This window comes from Oryzias latipes, chromosome 15 (genome assembly GCF_053564925.1).
Source record: "Oryzias latipes strain Hd-rR chromosome 15, Olatipes_Hd-rR_3.1".
NCBI lineage: Eukaryota > Metazoa > Chordata > Actinopteri > Beloniformes > Adrianichthyidae > Oryzias > Oryzias latipes.
Genome location: NC_136251.1, coordinates 22207053 through 22230373, shown reverse-complemented (window position 1 = coordinate 22230373; position 23321 = coordinate 22207053). Strand labels below are relative to the sequence as shown.

General features: G+C 38.4%; 1 protein-coding gene across 1 annotated transcript; it reads right to left on the bottom strand.

The window, feature by feature from the left end:
- Nucleotides 1-1280: 1280 nt before the first annotated feature.
- Nucleotides 1281-23065, bottom strand: LOC101173002 (phosphatidylcholine:ceramide cholinephosphotransferase 1). Its single transcript, XM_004077350.5, has 6 exons — nt 22893-23065; nt 5833-6660; nt 5633-5750; nt 4496-4649; nt 3581-3747; nt 1281-3399 (listed from the first exon to the last, which is right to left on the bottom strand). Exons 2-6 carry the CDS (start codon nt 6432-6434, stop codon nt 3223-3225), a joined length of 1218 nt encoding a protein of 405 aa, XP_004077398.1. The 5' UTR covers nt 6435-6660; nt 22893-23065; the 3' UTR covers nt 1281-3222.
- Nucleotides 23066-23321: the final 256 nt, after the last annotated feature.

Below are 23321 nucleotides of genomic sequence, written 5' to 3'. Positions count from 1 at the left end.
TTGACCCAGCTAATCATTATTTTTATCCAATGTTATCAAACGTACAGGTAGTTTTTTTTAAATTTCTTCTTTTACGCTTTTACTGTAAAACTAGTCTTTAGTAATAAAACAGGACACTTGCCTTTGTGTTCCGCAATTTAAATGTGTGCAACTTATTTAAAAGTCAAACATTGGAATTATCAGCTGTAATAAAAAGTGGAATCTGCAGCGCTGAACTGTTTTCTTGAGGCAAGCAATCCAGCTTTAGCTGACTTTTTTTATTACTTTGGTGGCGAGCTGCAGCTATTTACATTTCAAATCCTTCAGAAACAGTCCTGCTCATTGCCACACTGCAAGCAGAAGCTAATAAAACAACCTGTTTAAAGAAAAGTATTTAAAATATTGGTGGTAAAATATATAATAGTCGACTTGTTTTCATTGACCAAAGGTCTACAGGAGAGTTAAGTGGATCTTAAACTGGAGGTGAGAAGATCTTAAGAATAAAACTACAGATTTGACAAGGTAATCTTGAATGATAAAATAAATCTATAGTGAGCAAATGTACATATATGTACATAGAAAGTCACAACAAACAGTTCAAGGTCTTATTTTTAAAAATGGTTCAATGTCCCCATCTGCTGGCTGTTTGTGGAACTAAAAGGATTTTAAATCTGAAGTGATTCAAGAAAAAGTTTACCGTATTTATCGGACTATAAGTCGCCCTTTTTTTCATAGTTTAGCAAGGGGTGCGACTTATACTCCGCAGCGACTTATATTAGAAATAAATTGAAATAAATACATTGTTAAGCCTCCTGTTATGTTCATTTGTGAGGAACAGAGATGATGTTTCTTTGTCAATTTGATGTTTGAGGTATGTTAAGTGTTAAGAGGATGTTAAGTGACTCAGAGAATCAGCAAACTTTTTTTTACAGTAAGATCTTGAAGGCTAAGAACACAATATTCTATTTTCCAATGATTTCATAGATTCAGAAATGCAATAAAAGTGAAAACTGTTTCTACAAATACAGGACTAAAACAGAGTATTAGTTAGCCAATGATGCTTCATGAAAGGAATAAATAAATAAGTTTGAGAAAAAATTACTGTGAAATTATTAGATAAACAGTCTGCTATGATTGTGTCATATAAGGTTGTGAAAGTTAAAATGCGACTTATAGTCCAGTGCGACTTATCTGTGTTTTTTTCTACTTTATAATGCATTTTTGGGCTGGTGCGACTTATACTCCGGTGCGACTTATAGTCCGGAAAATACGGTAATTACAAAAAATGAGTAGGCGACTGATTCATAGTAAAATGTTTTATTCCGAAAAAACTCTATTCTTTAGCTTATCTTACAAACTTCTGATTTGTACACAAAAAAAGGAACAAAGTGAGTGAGAGATTCACAAACACAAAATTAACTCTGCTTTCTTAAAGAGTCAAACAAACACTTAATCTGAAAGTTTTAAAATGAATTTTGTAACCTGGGATTTGATCCTGTATCAGTACAGATAACAGTTTAAAAACAGGTGAGGGAAACTGAAAGACAGGAAACGTTCTTAGCAGAAATGATCAGTCAACAATAAGACTTCCTCTGCAGATGAAACAATAGTTTCATCAATTTACAATTAAAATAATCCTATTTTATTCCTTTTTATAGTTTTAAAAATATAGATTAACAAAATAACCTTTCATTTGTAATGTGTGGAAGCTAAAGAACCAATTTTATTCCTTATTTTACGAGTCACAGAATTAGACTTGAAATCATTTTTTTTGTATTTACTTTTAAATTGAGTCCTCCCCACATGGAAAATAGTGTAAAACTTCTATAACCCTCTTCGCAGGTCAGTAATACAACGAACAAAAAAAGAGAAGCAACATTAGCATAATTTTCATCAAAACAATTCACATTTATGGAAAAAAAAGGTTTTTGCACATGTATGACAAACTAAATAACCACTTCCATGTTGTGAGTGCTCAGCTGGTTCCCCATTGAAGGTTTAATGCTCCGAGAGAAAAGCCGGAGTCTTGGCTGTTCACATCAGGGGACACGCGTGCTTTTGTCTTTTCACTGCAGTCCAGCAGATCAAGAACAAGATTAAAGAAACTGGAAAACATTCATAAACTTTTCTGTATTCAATCTTTTAACACACAGGTGGAAACTTTCCTTCTGTCCTCCGATTTCTTACAAAAATAAAAGTTTGCAGGACAGAAACCTCATTGGTTTTGATTTCAAACAGGGACGCTACGTACCAAAGTTCAGATCAAGTCCAAACTGCTCTTTGAAGACATTGTTTTAATCAAAGGTCTAACCACACTTTAACTGTAATGAAAAAAATTAGGAGGAGCCTCTGATTTTGCTTATAACACAGTTGGTGTTGACAAAAAACTGACAAAAATAAAAAAGTTACAAACTTTTCCTTTAAAAAATACGATTAACAGTCTTGTATTCCTAATAGAACAGTATTAACCCAGTAAGCACAAAATGATGTTATAAAGCATCGACAAACAGGACGCTCGACTCGCTGCTCCTTATTTTGGGAAGACCAATCTTGTGGTAAGGCTGGCATAGTTGTTGTACACATTCATGGGCGCTCGGCTTTGACCGCGTTGCTGCCTGAGACGGTGCAGCGACACGGTGCGACACGAGACGTGCAGTTCCTAAACGCTTGTTACAATCGAACCAAGAGAAGGCACTGGATTAACGCTAAACCACATTAACTTCTTATGCTCAATGTAATCCATCTAGAAAATGAAACAAATTTAAAAATTTTCAGTTGGACATCATTTTTGAAAAATAAAATTTTTAGAAAAAATACTTTTTTGCACCATTGAGGCCTTTTAGCAAGAACATTTACAAAAATGTTGCTATAAAATAGAAAACAAAAAAAGATTCCTATGGCGATTGGAATCTCAGAAAAGGTCAGATTTATAAAAAAAAAAAAAAATTTTTTGAAATGTCTATTATGCTTTTGCACTTAGCCGACCAAAGACTTAAGCTTTATGAGTATATTGAAATTTTTCATAGAAGCCCTCCCAAAAAGTGTATGACCTATAAAAATGTGAAATTAAATAATTAGTGCTGTGAGTTGGAAGTGGAGGGAAAAAAAACATCAGGAGAAAAATATCTGTTGGGTCATGAGGCTTCCCATTCAGCGGAGATGTAAGGATAACGCTACATAGTAAGGGGCCATCCTCAAACCCAGCACTTATTAAAGTGGCAGTCCTTGCCTGCTTGACCGTAGTCACTGAATGTTCAGTCTGCTGTACTTCACTTTGCGGCTCCACGGCAACAACCGCAACGAGAACGGCACCTGGTAGCTCCGTGGGACCGTGCCGTTCACGTTCTCCTCAAAGTACAGGAACAGTCTGTACCACCACACCCGGGTGAACAGATTACTTTGTGTCGTCTCCTTCAGCGGCTGAAACACAACACTGCAATTGTTAGCCGTTTCACCCACAAATGAACAAACGCTCGTTGCTAAATAGGTGCAGATATACATTTATCTTCCTAATCTTTAAAAACAAAACAAAAAAATAACTTCAAAACATCGGCAGATGCTTTTATTTTGACACAATCCCTGTCAGAGTGATGCCCCTCACCTGCTGGTTGGCCATGGTGTGGTACCACCAAAAGAGGCGCGTGGTGATGAAATACGCCACAACCACATCTACAGTGTAGTGGTCGTGGGCCAGAAGAATGCAAAAAATTCCAACAGCACTCAGGGTCCAACAGATCCAGTGGTACCACCAGAAACGCTTGGGAGAATCTGAAAGTGGAGCCAAAAATAAAATAAAACACATTCATCAACTTAGTAAATACGGTTAAACTCTGGTCTGTGCTTTTAATTTAACGCAGAACAATCCAAGAAAAAATTTTCTTCGGGGCTTTTAAATAGAATTGGACAATTTCTGTTGTTTGTTAATTTTAGGAAGCAGCAATTAACAGCAGTCAAGAATAAATAAATACATAAACAGAAGGAGAAAAAACATGACCCTGTTGGTTCTCCAGGGTTAAAAGCCCTGATGCCTCAGTGACAACATGATTGAAAGCGTTTCTATTTTCAACCACAAGGTGTCAGGACTGTTTAAACGTGACATGTGGTCCTGAACTCTACTTAAACTGTAGCTAAACAGATCAAGAAAGCAAAAAAAGTGAACTTCCAATGCATAAGGAGAAGTGAAAATTCGCACATTTAAACAATTTGTTCAAGAAAGTGCCATGTTGTAACCTCTAAACCACAGAGGGTCAGGGGAAATGAGAAGGCAAACCAGTGTTAGATTAAAAAAAGGAAGTTTGTTAAAAGGCAGCAAAGTTCACATGCTAAAAGCAAAATAATGAAAATGAGGTTTCTCGCTAGCGTAAGACTTCCTTCTCCATTTCTGCAACTGACCATTAACAAGTGTTACAAGAACACCGTTATCGCTGCGAAGCATGAGGCTTCCAAATATGAAGACAAAAGAAGTTTCTGAGGGTTTAAACTCCCTGAACATCACTGCTTACACAAAGTCACTTACACTCTTTGATGAAGAGGTATGCGAGTGTTAACATAACCGTGTGCCCGCTGTACAGATAATCTCCACACATATTGTGAGAGCCTGTGATGGACAGACCACCGCCAGCAATCATTTTCATGATTCTCCTCATTTGGGCCTCCCAGTTCCCCAGAAGCTGAAAGATAAAACAATCACACTTTACATCTAAGCAAGGAAGAGACAAACAGACAAATACTTATCAATCCTTCAGAAAAGTGACTTTTTTTCATTTGGTGTTTTCATAAAGTAAGTGAGTTACAAACCTAAGAATAGGGAATTGTATTCATATGAACCATTATACCATTATACACCACATAAGATTAACCATCTCTAACCAGTGCCGAATAAAAAAGAAAGAAAAATCTGTTCTACAATCTCTAAAAGGTTTAATCCAAATAACCAAAATCCTATAAATATATAATATATAAATAATAATATAATATAAATAATATAAATTACTTTCAGAGCATCTAAATGCTCCCATTTTTGTTTTTGGAACCTGAGATGTGAGAGTATTTGATAGATGCCTATCAAAAAAACAGACAAAACCAAAGGTTTAACTGAAAAAACCTAAAAATGCTTTTCTAAACCACTTTCTGAGGCTGTGTTTGAATTCACTCACTACTCCTTAAAACCATAGTGTGGAATTATTCAGTGGCCTGGATTTTAATGCAATTTTGACACATGAGCAGTAGTTTTTTTAAATAAATGCCAAATATGATGGCACTTATTTACCAAAGTAAAAAACGTAATTAATATGAACATTATTTTATGAATCCACTGTGTTCTGATGAGGAAAACCTTTAAAAAATTAATTCATTTCAATTTTTTCACATGAAAAACGTGAAAATAAAATGAATTGTGGTCTATATTTGTCAATCCAGTGAGCTTCAATACACACTGGTTTTTCGCAAAGACTTCTGGGAAATTTCCAGAGCACTGGAATTGGAATTGAAATCCCGAGAAAATGGTCAACACCCTACATGCTCTAGAGAGTGAATTAGGACACAACCATCAAGACTAAAAGGAAGTCACTGGTAAGTTGGATACCTGTTCATTGCAAATAAACTAATTTCATCCTAAATATACATAAGCTTCTTAAGTGTGGACTTGCTTCACCTTTGGAGAGCATTTAAAGTGCATCCCAGGAACAGGCAGAGTTGTGATGTACATTGTAATGCAGCGGTACAGATACAGCGTCCCCACAATGAAAAAAAATCTCCTGCCAATGATTGACCTGAGGAGGTAAAAGATGATCAGTTATTTTTTGGGGTTTGACTGAATGAAGGCAGGGCTTAAAAGCAACTCAGTCACTGTACCTGTGCTTGAGCAGGATCCACTGGACCAGCCAAAGGCCCACCAACAACATGCCGTTGATCTCGCAGATGGAGAAGGCCCATTCCACTCTGTTGAACAGGTCGAAGAACTTATCAGGCAACGGTGGAGTGTGCTCCTTTGGTGGAACTCGTTCATGGACCACTGATATGACTACGGAGGTGGTAACGAAACAAATGACTGCATAGACAAATGCTATGCCAGTTTTCCCCCACTCTGTAGGGAACGAGGGGTGAGTAGGTTCCAACAGGGGCAGGGGAATGAGAATCATCTCTTTCTTCCCCACTGTGCCATTCCTCTGGGGCTTACTAATTCCTTTTGGTAGCCCACCAGCGTGCCCGTTTGCATGGCCATTTTTGTGAGCCTCAATATGGTTCTCTATTCGTAGCGTCTCCAGCCGCTCCAACAGTTGCAGTCCGCCATCCGAGGACACGCGGGAGAGCGGGGGATCCTGGAAATCTGTATCAGTGAGCCTCAGCAGAGCAGGACCGTCCGTCTGTTTGAGGGCATCCGCGTACTCTGGCATCCCCTCTTTGCTCAGCCATTCAAAAACATCCTCTGGTGACCACTCCACCACCTTCTTCATCTTGCCCGGTGGGAAATGTGAACGACTAGGAAGGTCCCCAAAAACCAAAGTTCATAAGGGGGCTGCCGAACTATGGGGCAGTACAAAGATATCTCCAGTTATGGCACATGGTGTTCTCAGGCTCCTCTTGAAGCGTTGGAACGCTGTCGAGTCTGTCGGGGTTTGGGGCCAACTGGTGATTGTTCAGCAGACAGACTTGCTTGCTTACTTCATTAGTTTGGACCCACTGTTAAAACAAAGAATAAACAAACAGTGAATTACAATGCAGAGACCATCATCTCCAACACCAAACTCTTACATTTTCTCAAGAGAAATAAAAACCACATCTGGAGCAGACAAACCTGGCAGCCTGAAAATACATTTGAGTTTCATTTAAGGTGGCCTGACCAACTCCATATTATTGAAAATCATTAAAGTTTACTCTAAGATCGAAACTAGTCAAAAACCAGCCCAGAAAATGTATGAATGTAAAATCCATGTCCTCCAAAACTTGGCATAATTCTTTAAGTATCATATGAAGCAACATGTTTATAAAAATGTGTTTGCGTAGTTTTCCCCCTCGGGTTCACTGTTGGTTTTAAGTGTCTTAAAGAAACTCAGACAAAACATGCAGACTTAGATCCTTAGAAAGGGCCTCTTCAGCTGTTGTTTAGTCAAGGTTAAAATCCAAAGGTGATTGAGTGTTTGCTTTCTGGGCCCTTGGCTTTAGGATGAGCTGCCAGAAGAGATAAGGCTTCAAGAATTCATGTCTCCTACGTAACATTTTAAAACTATTCTTAACCAACTTTTGTGCGATTTTGCCTTTTTAGACTTCTTGAAAAGTTGCTTTTATATATATTCTTAGTATTTTCCTAACAGCTGAATCTATTCAGCGATTTACTTTATCAGTAAACACTTTTTCCAGTTTTGTACATAACTTATTTGAACCTTTTTTGTTGGGTAAAGATTGCTTTCTTATTCAAACTTGGGGAGCAGCCAAGGGGAGGAAAATGTCCTCCAATAGCTGCTATGTTTCATCAGTTTGTTTAAAGACCACAGTGGTGGTGGTGAACACAGGGTGGCCCTTCTTGTGTTATTGAAGGTGGTGGTGGTGGGGGGGGTGAGTGCAAAGCTGCAAACAGGCCTCTATGTGGTCAAGAGGAAACGCGGTGGACTGGACGGAAACAGAGCACCAGGAGGAAGTCGGGAATCAAAATGAAGTTTGGAACAGAGTCAGCCTCGCCCTGTCACTGGAACAGTCCGCTCTCCCGCTGCGAGCTAAAGCTCAGCTAAGGCGATGAAATTCAGCGTCAGGCTGGACATTTCGCCAGACGATAAACAACATCTCAACCCAACTTTATCTCATCTTTTCTCAGAAACATGATCCTTTGGGATGGATGATCAGATACATTAAATCTAACTACTGGTGATTCCAATTAAACAAACAAGAATTGAAACGAGAGCGTACAAAAACCTGAAGTAGTCCTGTCTGAAGACCTCTTATGTCCACAACTTGACAACCAAAAGGTTTACCTGAGCACTGTGTGAAGAGAGCAAAGGCCATAAAGAAAAGCACAATGACAAGGAGCACTTCCATCAGAGCATTTTTAAAACGAAGACCGGCTGGAGATTAGCCCTCACTGAGTCAGCTGTACACGGGCGACCTTTGGTCAATGAATCAGCTTAAAGCTCAGGAATAATCTTAGGAATCAGGAATAACGGACTTACTCCCAAAAAAAGGAAAAAAAACGACATTTACACAATACAGTAATAAATAATAAATTAAGTTTTATTTTTCCTCTTTTTCTATCGTCTACTGGTTTATAAATTTGAGTGTAAAAAATACTTTGGGATTTCCCTAGAAAGCACTCGATCGTGTTTGGAAAAGCCCCAGAGGAAGCTGTGCGTGGCTTTTAACAAGCTAACAACTAGCAGGTCAATGTAACTAGATCTTTAGTGTCAACATGTGGATGTAATTTGTAGTGATTAGTCCTTCCAACGCAGTAAGATGGGCAACCGAGACATACAAAGGAACCACGTCTAAAACAGACTGTGTCAAAATAAAAAAAAACAAAGACTGCTTCATATTCCCATATGTTTATGCCTTCACAGTTTGTGAGAACAAGTCCTTTCTAGTCAGGAGATTTCACAGTACAGCAGTACAGACCTGCTTTACAGACCATATAAAGCCGTTCCCACTGCACTAAAAGTAAATAGAATGCATTAAAGCTACAACACAGGGACAGTGGAAGAGACAAAAGAGACGGAGAAATGGGCATTTAAAGCAGAGGAGGAAGAATTGGCCTCATTTTGAATATTGAAATAAAAAACAGAGCCATGTCAGATGAAGGGTTCAAGAAATATTTTACATTCACCACTTTCTGCATTTATCATCCCAATTTCAAGTGTTTGACAAATGATGCCATAGTTTACAATGACCAAAGAGAAATGTGGTAAAAATAATGTTCTTGTTGATTTTAATCCAAATCAATGTCTTGCACTGACTTGAGTTGCACTCAAGTCTCAGAGGCAGAGACTTAAGACTTGAGTTTTGGGACAAGTGTAGAAACTTCATTTATTTATTGTGTTCCTTCATGTTTAAAAGCAGTTTGACAACCTCTGGCAGTAAAATGTTTATTCCACAACTTTTAAGACTTAAAATCTGACTTGAATTTATTCCAAAAAACTTTAGACTTGATGTGGGGTTGCTATTAGCAACCTCTGATTTATGTTGCTATTTAATTACAATTTGAGTCTTATTTGGCAATGTCACCTTTAGCACCAGCAGGTTTGAAAACACCTGACACGTGCAACATGTGAATAAGATGCAAAAGGCATAAAATGCAAGAAACTAGGAAATATTTTAAGAATTTTTTTTCTACTAAGATATGGCTTAAGGCGCTAAAAATGTATCCTACATTTAATGTTTTGTACAGTAGTCATGAGATAAAACTGAAACACTTAAATTGTACAAAAGACGACTGCTTAATCTTCAAAGCTTTCCTTTCACTTTTGTTAGTAGAGCAAACAAAAGAGGGTAGGGATTGTATGTGTAACACTGATGCATGAAGGGCTTTTCCTTAAAGGGAAAAGTCCATTGTTGTGTGTAAATAACTAAATATTAAATAGCTCTGAGTCAACAGACATGACATGTGAACTAAGATAAATTCAAATACGACTCAGGAAGGAAAGGGTAAAGGAAACGTTTTTCTGAATTATGGCTGTGACCTCAGAAACTTGTATTTATGTTATCGCATTCTTGATTTTATTTTTGCTTAGCTGCTAAATGATCCACTATTTTTCTTTAAAACAAAACTTATAGGGAAGCTGGCTTTAACCACTTTTTTAAAAAACTTTATAGGTGCGCAGAGGCAGCTGAAAACCCCCAAAAGGATAACAGGAAATGAAATTGACAGATTTTTGCAAGGAAGGAAATATGATTTGTTCATCCAAAAATACTTACAACTGTCGCTCCACAAAAATAGTTGTTAAAAGGAAGACTAAAACGATTAAATCCATCTCAAGATGAGCCTAAATCAATACAGAATCTAAAAAAGCATAGGCTCAAATCTTTTGTTGCCACAGTAAAAGGAATAATTAAAAAGATAGTAACAAATTCAATGACAGAACTTTACCTTAACACACTAAATTGTATCAACTCATCATTAAATCTGCGCACAAAAAAAGTAACTTACTAAAGAGAGGAGAAATCTAGTTTTTTAAAGGGGATTTTGTAACTGGCAACACATTTGAAGAAGTTATGTTAACTGAAAGCAAACATTAAAGCCATGCATAAATGAATCATGTCATTAGAAGAACAACACACTTTGAGTCAAACTATACTGCTGAAAGACAAGAAAAAGTTAACACAAAGTGGGTTTATTCTGGAATAAACATTGTAATTTATTGTGTTAATTTTAGGTTGCATTCATTAACCCAAGTATATGGGGGTAGTTGAGAAGATTTTATTTTATCCACTCTAGTTGGAAATGCGGTTTGTTTATCATTTGTCAACTGTGCTGTAATGTTTGCTTTTCCCCGCCATAAGATGCAGGTTTTGGAGGTCAGGGACCTATGTAACAGCTTCCTGTTGGCGTCTATCACACTGGTGACAGCAACAAAAAAAAACAAGTCAAATTTACATTTGCATAAATACTATCCAGCAAAAGATGCAACCATCCATCCTTTTTTCAAACTCTCTTAATCCCTTTTGAATCATGGAGTTGCTGTGGCGGTCCCCAGCCTGGATAAAAATACAGCGCTGTGTCAGGAAAAGCATCCGGCATTAAAACTCTCTGCCAAACCACTGATGCGAATGCGTGAAAGCTGATTTGCTGTGGAGACATCTGAAGGGATATGCCAAAAGGTGAACTACAACCACTTAAATCATTATTTCTATTCAGAAAACTGTTAGTGGATTTCATATTAGACATTAAATTGACATTTTGATGTCATAAAATGGGCATACATTTTGTGCAAATTGAGCAAAGAACAACAGTAAATACAAATTTTAAATGTACCTATTTCTCTTACTAGGGAAACTTTTGCACTCCCAAGTAATTCAGTCTTTGCTAGTATTAATAACAGTTGGTCATGACCTCAATTATATTTCAATAACGTTTCAAATGATCTTAGATTAGATGAAGTTTTACAAATGGTCATGGCACGATAAAACTAGTACAGGTTGCACAAAAGCTAAACAAAAATTCTACTCCTACACAATAAAACGTGTTATCCTTCCACCTCACAGTCTTATACTATATTATTTTTTTTGCAGTCAATGAAAAAGCTATGGGCCTTTGGGGGCCTTTTTTCTTAACGTAACAAAAGGAAAGCAGACACTCTCACCTGTATCATTTTACAGCACATATACAAACAACTCCCAGGTGGACAATACAAGTTCAATATTTACATAACTAGGCCAACCTCTTTGAAATGAAGGATGATATGGTTACAAGTTAACTCTGTTCCTGTGGGTTACTGAAGCAGTCCAGTCATACTAGAATGCAGCGCCAAGCAAACGTGTCGTTTTGCTGAGCTGAAGTGACTGGAAACTAATATGAGTAGTTCATTACAGCAGTAACACACACAGCAATACATGAAGAGTCCTTGCTTTTTGACGGATAACATGCGAGTAATGTGCAGCATGTTTCATTTCCACCCTGATTTTAGATTTAACTGGCCGATGCATCTCAATAACATTTTTACAACCTAAGTTAGCAAGTTCTTTTTAGTTTGACCCAACAAGAACAGGTAGCTTTTTTTAAGCAGAGTGTACAGCCCACTCTCAAAAACAGAAAGTGACAGATTGGAGTGTTTTTGTAACACAATCATTAATAATTCAGCCTAGTTCCCAATTAAAACTGGGTTTTCTGTTCTTATCACGGCCCAGACACTTGCTTTTTTTAAGGTTACACTGACCTACACACTTATCTATTGAAACAGACTTGAAAAGTCTGCAAAACTTGTTTTTAAAACAAAGACTGTTATCGTATATGTATTACCAGATAAAACTAAACAATTCCAATCTGATAAAGATAAATGCTTTGAAATTTACCAAACTTGGAGCAACATCAGCAGGTCAGCATTTCCACTTACATAGCCAAACAATGCCGGTCACACTGAACACACAATTAGCATGAAAACAATGGGGACGATAGAACTCCTGAAGCATTTGTTTGTTTTTCCATGTTTTAGACCAGAAGTTCTCAAAGTTTTTGTAGCGGAGGGCCAAATTAGGAACTCGACATTAGAGGGGCCAATTTTAGTGGGGGGAAAAATGGATAAACTGAAAAAGTTGTTTTTAATTACTTTAATGACCAAGTGTCATTCGTACGATTAACCAGGCCCTCCAGACGTTTTCCCAGTTGCGGTCGTAGGTTGCTGCCCAGATCTTCTACTCGTCTAGTAATTGTATCATTTGACAGACTTAATTCTTCAAACTTTTTCTTTTGCTCTGGACAAACAATGTCAGCTACTTTCATCATACATTCTTTTAAAAACTCCCCGTCATTTAAGGGCTTGCTACGCCAGACCATTTCCAAAGCCACAACGTAGCTAGCTTCTGTCACAGCGTCACTGGATTTGGCCATTTTTGTAAATATTATCTGCTGTGCAGCTTAGCCTCGTTGTAGTTGTTGGAGCTTATTGTTGCGCTCCTCGCTGGTAAATTTGCTGTAGTTTTTATGATTTGTAACAGTGACGATTTATATTGAATTCTTTGAGCATTGCATTTACCTGTTTGCAAATAAGGCACATGACTTTGTCCAGTCCGTGAAGTACGACAAAGTAAGCATTTGTCCACCTAGCTTGAAAGCGCCTATTCTCCTCACTCTGGCTCTCTCTCTGAATCCCGGACCACAAAAAATCGTCCCGCGGGCCGCCATTGGCCCCGGGCCGCACTTTGAGAACCCCTGTTTATCTACTATAAAGAATTTACTAAGACGACAAGATATGAATAAGTTCCATTGGCATAAAAAAACTCAAATTAGATCTGTTCTGATGTTTTACTTCTCTTTTATTGCATCTCACTTTAATTCATTCTTTAATCGTCTGCTATGCTTGATCAGGACTTTTTTACATTTATTTGGCTTTACAAACTGCCTAATATATTTACAATGTTTATGATGTATTCATCAAGGTTTTCCGCAAAAAGATAGTCATATGCACATTCAGCCAAAAAAATCTGAACAAATCCTTGCAGGATTGAGGGAAATCTCCACTCCGGAGTGGAATGCAATAGTTAAGATCGAGTCTCACGGCCCACTCCTCTTTTCTCTCACAAAGACAAACATTCCTCCTGCCCCTCCCCTACTAACACACAGCAGATCAATACACACAAAAGGAATGCTGCCGACTTATGCTACCTATCAGAGTTACCTACTTTCCCTGCTTCTTTAGACCCTTATAGAAACATTAAATAGTAATATACTATATACTTTATAGCTTCATTTTCTGAGACAAAGAGTTGTGCATTTGTCTGGCTGTTTGTCAACTTTTTTGTAGAAAACAGACAAAAAAAACTTTTACAAAAACTGCTAAGACTAAAACTGCACTTAGAAATATTCTGTAACATGGTCTGATGCAGAAGACATAAAAATAAAAATGTACTGACTAATCCTTTTCCTGCCTGAGTCAATCCAGCCGCTGGCCTTAGTCACTGTGTATGGCAACGGCCTTGTATCTGGAAGATGACGCGTGTGAATAAGCAGCCCCACCCAAAGCTGAGTCCCATCGGCAGAGTGAGAGGATTTTATGGGGGGGACGAAGGGGGAATTTTTATAACAGACGTTCTAAAACATGGTTACTGGAGGCAAATATAGAAGTAACTGGAAATACAACAGTTCTGTGGAAAAGTCTCAGTTTTTTCCTTCTCCAAAGCAAAACCTTCTGACTGGCAGTGCCAGCATCTGCTCTTGAAGATGGCCACGCTTTCTCAAAGCCTACTCTTCTTCAAATTTTTCTAATTATTTTGATTTTTTGGGGGGTGTCCGAGTCAGCTGGAAAAAGACTTTCACAAAAGAACTGAACATGAACATTTTTTTTTTTAACAATTTAGAAAGCATCGCAGCAGTGTTTAGTATGATAAACTGCTGCCATTGGTAGGTAACCTTTCTTTACATCAGATTTCACCAGTTAAATTGTTAGCGCAAGAAAGTTTAAATCATGCCATTTATGCTTTAACCCCTATGGGAGGTTGTCCAGTACGGGGCAGTATTTGTAAGGATAATGCAAGTTGCACGCACTTCTAACATAGGGTGATTGTGTGGTACGACGCCCTGACACCACACTCTAGTCATTAGTAACGTACACATGCTGGCTCCTTACTGACAGTGAGGAAATGCTGCACGCATGGAGCATGCAGGGGATAGGCAAGTGCCCGTAAAACGCCTGTAGGATCCTCACACGAACTTTCCTCCGATTGTCTAATTCCCTCATTTCTAGTCAGGCTGCACACAAGGAGCGCAAACTTTTTCACTAACAAAGCATTAGCGGGCCCTACTTCACCCTTACTTAAGCTGCGTTCACACCGCATGCCATTCGTGTGACATATTCACCTTGGCCGCCCCTAAGTTTGACACCCCGACAGACTGTGTGGGAGGAGCTTCCAGCTAATGTTTTTAGCCTTATTGCTACATAGAGCGGTGTGTGCGTTTATGTCATATGCAATGCACGGAAAAGACGGATGATGTTGAGAGAGCAGGTTTGGGTTCATGAGATCATTCAGAGACTCTCCCAGTACATTGAGTTTCACTGCCGTGTCTGAAAGACGTCCATTTGCGCTGTCTTTTCCGTCTTTATCTGACCGAATTTTAAGGCTTGCTGTCCCGAGGGGAACAATAAGAACAAGAATAAAATTAGGGGACCTTTTTTTTTTTATTATTGTTTCAATGAAAAGAAGTAATAAGGTTCAGGATGCCAGAGCAGGCTGCCTCAATTGCTCCGAAAGGCAGGCAGCGGGTTAAGAAAATGGATGGCAGTTTAGGAGGACTACCAGATCAATCCACCATATTGGATGTGTATTCTACCAGGCCCGCTGTCACTAAAAATGTCATGAGTCCAAAGCCGAGTCCCTGATTGGTTGATGTGCCGCGGCGACCGTATCAAAGTCATTTTATTTTTATTTTATTTAACCAGGATAAAAAAAAAAAACTCATTGAGATGAAAAATCTCTTTTGCATGAGCATCCTGGCCAAGAGGCAACAGCACAACAATAACACACATTTGTCATTTACACTAACACTCAATCAACATTAAAAAAGGCAGTCTTAAATAAAGTGTTTGCAGTTTAAATATTTGAACTCTGGGCGTGCCGCCCATATCACGCTGCTGGCAGGGCACCGCGTCCGCTGCTCAAATCGCGCAGCAGAGCTTCATATCACATCTGTAACATTGACTTAACATTGACTTAACATTGAAACTGGCCGCCTCTGCCTTGTCAATCCCGTTCGGTGTGAACACAGCTTTACCAGGGCTCGACATAGCCATTTGTCCGCTGGCCCGGTCCTGTTTTTCGAGCAGTACGGACCACAAGACTTTATTTTTTACTTGTCCGCTCGGGCCACTAAAATATCTAACAATTAATACATTTTTCACCTTTTACAATAAAGTATATTTTGCGAAAACGTGTAGATTTACCTCGTCTTTATAATTCACTTTTTCTGCTAGTCCTGTGTGCAGACTTCAAGGGTTTCTATGGGAAACCTTTTATCACTCTTCTCCTCCTCTCCCGCCTGCGCTCGCGGCTGTCACTGCCGAGCACCACGCGGCACGCGCTCACTCAATTTTTTTTTCAAACTTTATTGAATGTAACAATTCAATACTAAACAATGTTAAACAGCAACAACGAAGGAACAAGCCAGTGGGTTATTATTACATTTTAGGCAGATATATTTAAACTGACACACATATGCGCGCGCCCCCTGGTGGTTTTTCACCGCGATGATCATAAATCCAACACCGTCACTGAAGAGAGACTGAAGCATGTCAGAGATGTGGAAGACATGGCAGGAATAGATAGGAATATGTTAGATGGAGTGACGGGTGGAATTAGTACTATGGACAGCAAGATATTTAATGAATGCATTGAAGATGAAACTGTATGCACTAAGCTTTAAGCTGAATGTTAAAGAATCAAAGGCAACTCAAAATACCTGAATCTCAGACTCAAATGGAGTATAAGGTCAAACTACTTAATTTTGTTTTTCTTTACAACACTGTAAGCAGTAAGTATTTCTAGTTAGCTGAATGATCTCAGTAATTTAATTGTATTTAATTTTTCAATTATTTAATTTAATTAGGTAACTAAAGTAACTAAAAAGTAAATGTAACTTTGCAACAGTAACAAAAAGCAGAACCTTAAGGCAGTCAGGGCAAAAAAGTCAATAAAACTTCTTAACTATTGATTAGGAACAAATGTGAAATAGCAGTGATTAGAAGCAGCATGAAAACTTCTTAACTAGTGTTACCTACTACACTGCAGCGCTCTCTTCAAAACATCTGAAACAGACTAGAGCAGATTTAAGTTTGATATGCTCTATTTTTAGTCATTGAAAAGTGTATAAATAAGTGCTAGATGTCACCAGAATGCACCAAATTGCACCATATTAAAATTTTCCGGGGGGGCATGCCCCCGGACCCCCCTAAAGTTGCAAGCACCTGCGGAGCGGCGGGTCTCGCTGTGCGCGGTGTCGGGCCAGTAACTTTCAAAAACTACTGGCCCTGTGGGCCAGTGCAAATTTCTGGGCTATGTCAACCCCTGTTTACCCTTGCGCATGAAGTGTTCACTATGACCTGTCACCCGCAGCAGTTCTACAGGGGGGAAAAAAATTGCATTATGGGCATATTTTTTCGGTTCATATTTTGAACAAGGTAGATGGTTCACCTGCATGCCTTATACAGGTTTGCTAATATTTTGCCCGCAGACAGCCCCTATCCACCCGTAACAGCAGTTATGACTAAGGCATAACATGGAAGAAGAAGAAGACATCCCCAGAGGAGAGGCTTTAAAGCAATTCCTTTTTAACAGCTACACTGTTATGAAGGAAACGAGGAGAAGTTATATAGTTTACAATAAAAAAAAACACTCAGCACAGTTCAGCAGAGTCAAATAACACTGTCATCGTGTGTCTAAATAGTTTATCGGTGAGCAGGTGTTTTGGTCATTGGGAGAAAAACATAATAAAACAAGGATGGGTGTTGCAGAGGCACATGAATTAGACATCATCCACTGCTGTGCTAACGGGAATCTGCTAATGGGAAGACCACCACCTGTGGCTTCATGAGTCATGGTTTCAGATCTCCAGCATTACAGGCTCAGCAGACCTCCACACAAATGGCCTTTTCCCATTACACAACTGCATGTCATGAATACACATTTGGAAATAAAACTGGGTTAGAACACAGCAGACCTGTCAACAGGGAGCAACTAGAGTAAAGTATAATCATTTAGCCCGCGTGTCCCTTAAATAAATACATAAGTCAAAGGAAACCATTGTGACATAAAAGCACTGTGAAATTAGGACATTTCTATCCGGCCTAAAACTTTAATAAAAAAAATAGAAAGGTGGATTTGTCTGGGTGAAGGAAAAAGCTAGGCAACAGCTAGCACACTAAAAATGTTCCCAAAGTAAGTGTTTCAAAAATGTCAAAACTGTGTCAAACTGTTTCTGAAGTCAAATTAAAAATAAAAAAGGAAATTCTGTCACCATCCGTCTCTGATCCACCTAGACAAATGCACAGATTCATCTCTTCCTAATGCTGACACTGAACAAATATGGACGGAAGGATGAGGGAGTCACGCTGTTGTCACATGGTTTTGTCATAACACACAGAATATTTCCAAAAACACAACAGCTGTAGCCAGTCTGACCCCCCCCCCTCCTCCAGGTACAACAGAGATATGGTCTTATGGGTTATTGTTCTGATGTTTATGATTAAACAAGAAGAGACATGTCAGCAAAGAGAGTGAATACAAGACATAAAGGCTGACACATGTATTTAAAGACAGACTGAAAGACAGGTCATTATTCCACAATTTGTCTTGAAACATGAGTGGTAATAAGAGCTGTATGGAAAGACAAAAGTTGTTACTTTCATTTAAAATAACTTTGACGAATGTGTTATCAATTTTGTATTTCAGCTGAAAGTGAGCACTGGAGAAAGTCTTCGAATGTGGTTCTCTTCCGTTAGTTTAATTTGATCCCTCAGCTCTAAAACTATTTTAGGATTTTGACAAAATAAAAATAAAAATTGACCAACAAACTGGAAAGTCTAGTATCCACACAAAAAAGGCATAAATATCTTCAGTAAATGAAAATTGGTCTTTTTTTTTAAGTCTGCCAAATATTGTGGGGGGAAAAAATCATTTTTTAAAGTAAGAAGCAGAAAACTTGACTAAAAAACATGGAAATACATTTTTTAGGTCTGAGAACAAATTCTCTGCAGTCTGTGAGAAACATTACAGCTTTAGTAAACTTGTGAAACAACCTGTGGATTTGTTGAAAATCAGGACGTGACGAAACTTGAACTCAACCTCATCCTCAATGTCTACTTCTCCAACAAAAAAAGATTTATTTCACACTCCCAAGGCATATTGGTGAGAAATACATTAAGTAAACATGCCCATTCTTTGAGTAGTGAAGAGGTTCAAGATGAGAGCCGAACAATAATAGTTCTGGTGAATTCTAATGTATTACCTCATTGTTTTAAAATAATCTAAGCAGTGCTCGTCTGCACCAGAACCATAATCCCAAAAAGCACCTTCAGTAATATTACATACAATTTTGCATTTCTTCCATAAATAAATAAAACAGGTCAGATGAAAGCACCGTCTCCCTAGATCTCTAAGAGACGTTGTAGGACATGAGAAAGTGGGACATCATGTGACCTGCTAAAAAAAAAAAAAATGACACGTGTTGATCTGGTTCAGAAGGAAATAGACAGCTCAACCAAACGAGCTTACAAACCGGGAGATTCTATTTTCAATAAACGGGTTACGCCTTGAACATTTTTAATCACAACAAATCAGGAATCAGCCTGCGAGTCGAAAAGATAAAGAAAGAAAAATGACTGAATAGCAGGAAAACCAACCCAGAATTCAGTTTGTATGTTTTCAAAACTTCTACTCATCAGAAACAATATCAGTTTGCAGCTTTTATAGTAATACTTTGTGGGGGTCTGTTGTGTTTTGCATCCTACTATATCGTCTGCAGAACACATGTCAGCCTGTGGTTTGTTTCTGGATGCAATTGCAGAACTGCAGAAAGATTCACTGGCATTTCTAGAATTGAGCCGCTAGCTTTCAAATAGTTCCCTTGTTAATAATTAGCATGAGAGAAAGGCAATAATTCATTGGATTCCTTGAACTTTCAGAGTCAGAAACAAATAAAAGGCAACTGTTTTGACCTCATCGTGAGGCTCTGCCCGGGGAAACCCACATCAGTTGGTTATGCAAACTTTAAAATAAATGTGAACTTAACCAAATGTAGGGAAAGTTTGTGTGATACCTACAAAGAGAACATTCAGGGGATGCAGTAGATAGAGATGAATTCATTACATTCATATTAATTTGTTTCTTGTTTAAGTTAAAAGAGAATGGTGCTGATATAGATAAAAACAAAAGCCTAGAGAGCAGACGTGAGCATCAAAACATAACCTAAATGCACAACTAGCACTCCCAGTTTTGTTTTTCATGTAGCATCTTGTCCCGCCCAACTGCTGCTCTCGGTTTGCTCATTCTGCTCGCTTCAAAACTCTTGCTGTCGTTTCTTGTGCCTTTGAATGAGATCGCATACTTTGCATAATTTTACACCCAAAACACAAAGCGATATACTTTATCTTTTTGGAAACTTGGGAGGCATTTGTGGTTCCAAGGTGAAAAATAGGAAGACAAGCTCTAATTCTAATGTAGCAAGTTTTGTTTCTGTGCAAATTGTATCTTTGGATGGGTTTTGATAAGCATGACGCTTCAGCCCATTCCCATGGAACAGTTGAAGAACCAAAGAAAACTACAAACTTCAACAGCTCAAGGATGAGCAGAGAAAGGAGACAGTCGCAAGTCCAATTCAAACAAAACAATCAGAATGCCGTTGGAAAAAGAGACGATTTGTGACGTAGAAACTACACTGGGCGGGCCACAAGCCCCCCTGTCCTGCTCCTCTACCCCAACAAAGACCAATGATCCAACCCGCAACTCAGAGCTGAACTTCTAATGAACTCCTGCCGCTCTGCAGAAACTATGTCCTAGAAAGCAAGGCAGTGTTTTTTTTTAGTTTTTTTTTTACTTTGGCTACCAATTGCATAATGACAATTAAAAGACCAAAGGATATACCTTTAAGAGTTCATAAAGATGATTGGGGTGAGTTTTTAAACATCTATTTCTATAGGTGTTTTAAGTGATGGTGCATTTTTGTCAATGCAGAAGTATGACTATTTTGTGTGCTTTAGAGCAGAAACACTGCCAAACAATTCTGGCAGAAAACTCTTTAACTACACAACATGGGTTATTTATAAATCTACAGCATGTCACAGACATGAAATTCACAAACTTTTAGTTAAAAAATACACCTAATATAACTTGCTTCAATTATTTTGAACAAATCTGTTTGGTTTTTTTTAAGATTTGATGCTGATCTAGCTTTGTCTACAAACTGTTTACCATTTGCACTACAAGTGCACAGCCGGTGTCGGACATGGGATATAATTTTCTTGCACCGGCAGCAACTTTTCTCTGCAACAAGGCCCTGTATAGCGACAACAATAAACCGCATTTAACATTTCACCCACTGAAAATTGTCTACTGCCTGTCACACTACATGCTTGTGCCGATGAAGAGTAGCTTTCTCAACAGTTCCTTTCCGCAGACAAAACACACACAAACACACACCCACCCCTTTGTTCATTTCAATCATTGTCTCTTTTGGCCAACTTGTTCGTGGCAGTCTGAAAGGCTTTTCTTTGTGGTGTGTCTCACCCATCCTTGCTAAATGTTTGAATGGTTTCCTATTTTTTTCCCCCTATCAACAAATGGAAAACTGCTTCTAGAAATAGTAGTGTATCACACCACCCAATTGTAACAAAAAATAGCAGTAAAAGTGAGTGGAAAAAATGTGACCTTGCCAAGTATTGCAGACTGAAACTAAATATTTGTTTAGCTTTAATACCAGGTTAATATTTACTGATGAGGAGAAAAGAGGGGAGGTTTTTTCTAAATTCATTTCTCTTTTGATGTGTTTAGCCAAACAAGGTTAGGTTTAAAAAAAAACATTTGAATGATAATCTTTACTATTTGGAACAATATAAGAAAAATATGAGTACACAAAACCCTACATGGGTTCAGGACATCCTCCAAATGTGGCAACGACTCAATTGTAATTCGATTTATTCAACAATCTATAGAAAATAAAAGCTCCTTTTGCAAGCAGAGCAATGGAAAATACACACAAGTTTATTTATTTCAAGTTCAACTTCAGTCATCTTTTGATGTGTTGTAAAAGCGTTCCCAGTGGTCTTTTAACTGTGATTCTGTCATTTGTAAGCAAAAATAACATTTAAAAAACATTTTTCTATTCTAGGAAAACAGTTCATTTGAAGTTTTTGAAATTTGCCTGTGAATTGTGGGCAGAAGCTATGTCTTCCCCTACTTCCCATCATCCCTTCGTTTACACTCTCCCCCGCTAGCTTTCATACCCTCACACCGCCAACCTAGCATTACCTCGTAAAGCAAAAACAGGCAGCAAGACTGGGGCTATCAAGACGTTGAGTTTTGAGCCAGATGCCAGCTCAGATGAGGAAAACAAATACGTACTTTGATTTAGTTCTTTACAACCAGATGCATCAGAATGGAGCAGAGCTTGCAGCTTGCTGTAGTAGCTTCTACGTCACACCAGTAAACGTTTTCTAACTGCATTTTTGTCTGGCCCTGCCTGATTCACAGTGATTTGAATAAAGAAATACTCAGAAATGCAAATTTAAGGTTTTTACATGTATATAAATAATGTTGTCCATCATGAGAAAAATGCCACATGTCAAAAACACGGTTTTCATCTGATGTGTCTTTAACACCTAAAGCATATTTAAATGTCAACGAAAATAGGGGGAACTTTCACTTTCTTACTTTTTTTTTAATTATTAAATTATGTACAAATTTCATAAATCCTAAGGGAAACGGGAGGAAATAGATATGTAAAAAAACTGGGGAAAGCGATAGCTAGATTGAGTCATGTGTTCTTATTAGAGTATTACGTAATCCGCACAGAAAAGTAATCCCTTGCTTTTATGGGTTTTTTTCCCCCAACTTTAAAGACACACCTGTGCGATACCGTTATACGAAAATCACGTATGGCCCTCGGAGCGCACGTGTGTCCACAAAAATAAAAACACCATCATTTCTAGGAGCCCCTTTTTGTTATTATGTGGATTTAGAGTTTACAGTCGGACCGCCAAAAATAGACAGGCACCCAGGCGTCTTCAGGACTTTAGCTAGCTAGCCCACTAGCTAAAGATGGGCTCCGTTTCATGAGAAGATTTAAGACATCTGTTTGCTAGTTGACTGTGGAATAAAGGTGTGATGTAAACCGTTTGCTAGCATTTAAAGCGCCATAATTATTTGGTGTGTGCTTTGGGGTAAAGTTCGTCGTAATTCCGTGAATCCGTTTTTTAGTTTTATTATTATTATTTTAACCATAACAGGAGACAGGAGTTGGTAAATGTTTCTGTCCAGGCCAGTGGGCAGCACCGCTTAGGCTAACGCTGCGTTTTCCGATGAATGTTGTGTTTAAAGACAGTCGTAGGCCACAGGAGAGCGGCTTAGCGTGTACTAAGCCTCAAGATGTGTTTCCCTCTGGAGTTGGTCACACCATAGTGAAGACAACAGCTGCGTCCAGTGAGACTTGAATGTTACGACCCAACGAGAAAAACATTGACGGATGCTGCTAGGTGAGCTGAAAATGGGAGTTAAAACATGTTTTTAAAAGGTACCTTGCTGTCGAAATCCTCACGCACGTATCCAGCTGCACCAGTTACCGCAATGTGTTGCGGTTGCGACTCCCTCCCCCGTTAGTAATCCGGTGTTTTCATTGCAAAGCGACTTGTGACTGGAGACGCGGGGAGTTCCCTTCAAAACCGTCACAGCGTGCTGCCTTCACGTACCACTGAAAGATTTAGACAGGTGGTTGAGGCATCACGGCACATGAGAAATTCTCAAATGTGTTTGACAAGAACAACACAAGCTTTCATGTTTACCAATTTTAAGCGATAACAAGAAAATGATGCAATCTTTCTTTTAAATGAATATTTTATACAGCGAAAATTAAAGTATTTCAATTTAACGAGAAGCATTTGAACGCATCAGCAATGACAACTGCTTGATAAAATATTTCCAGTTGCTAAATGAGGCCACCTAATACG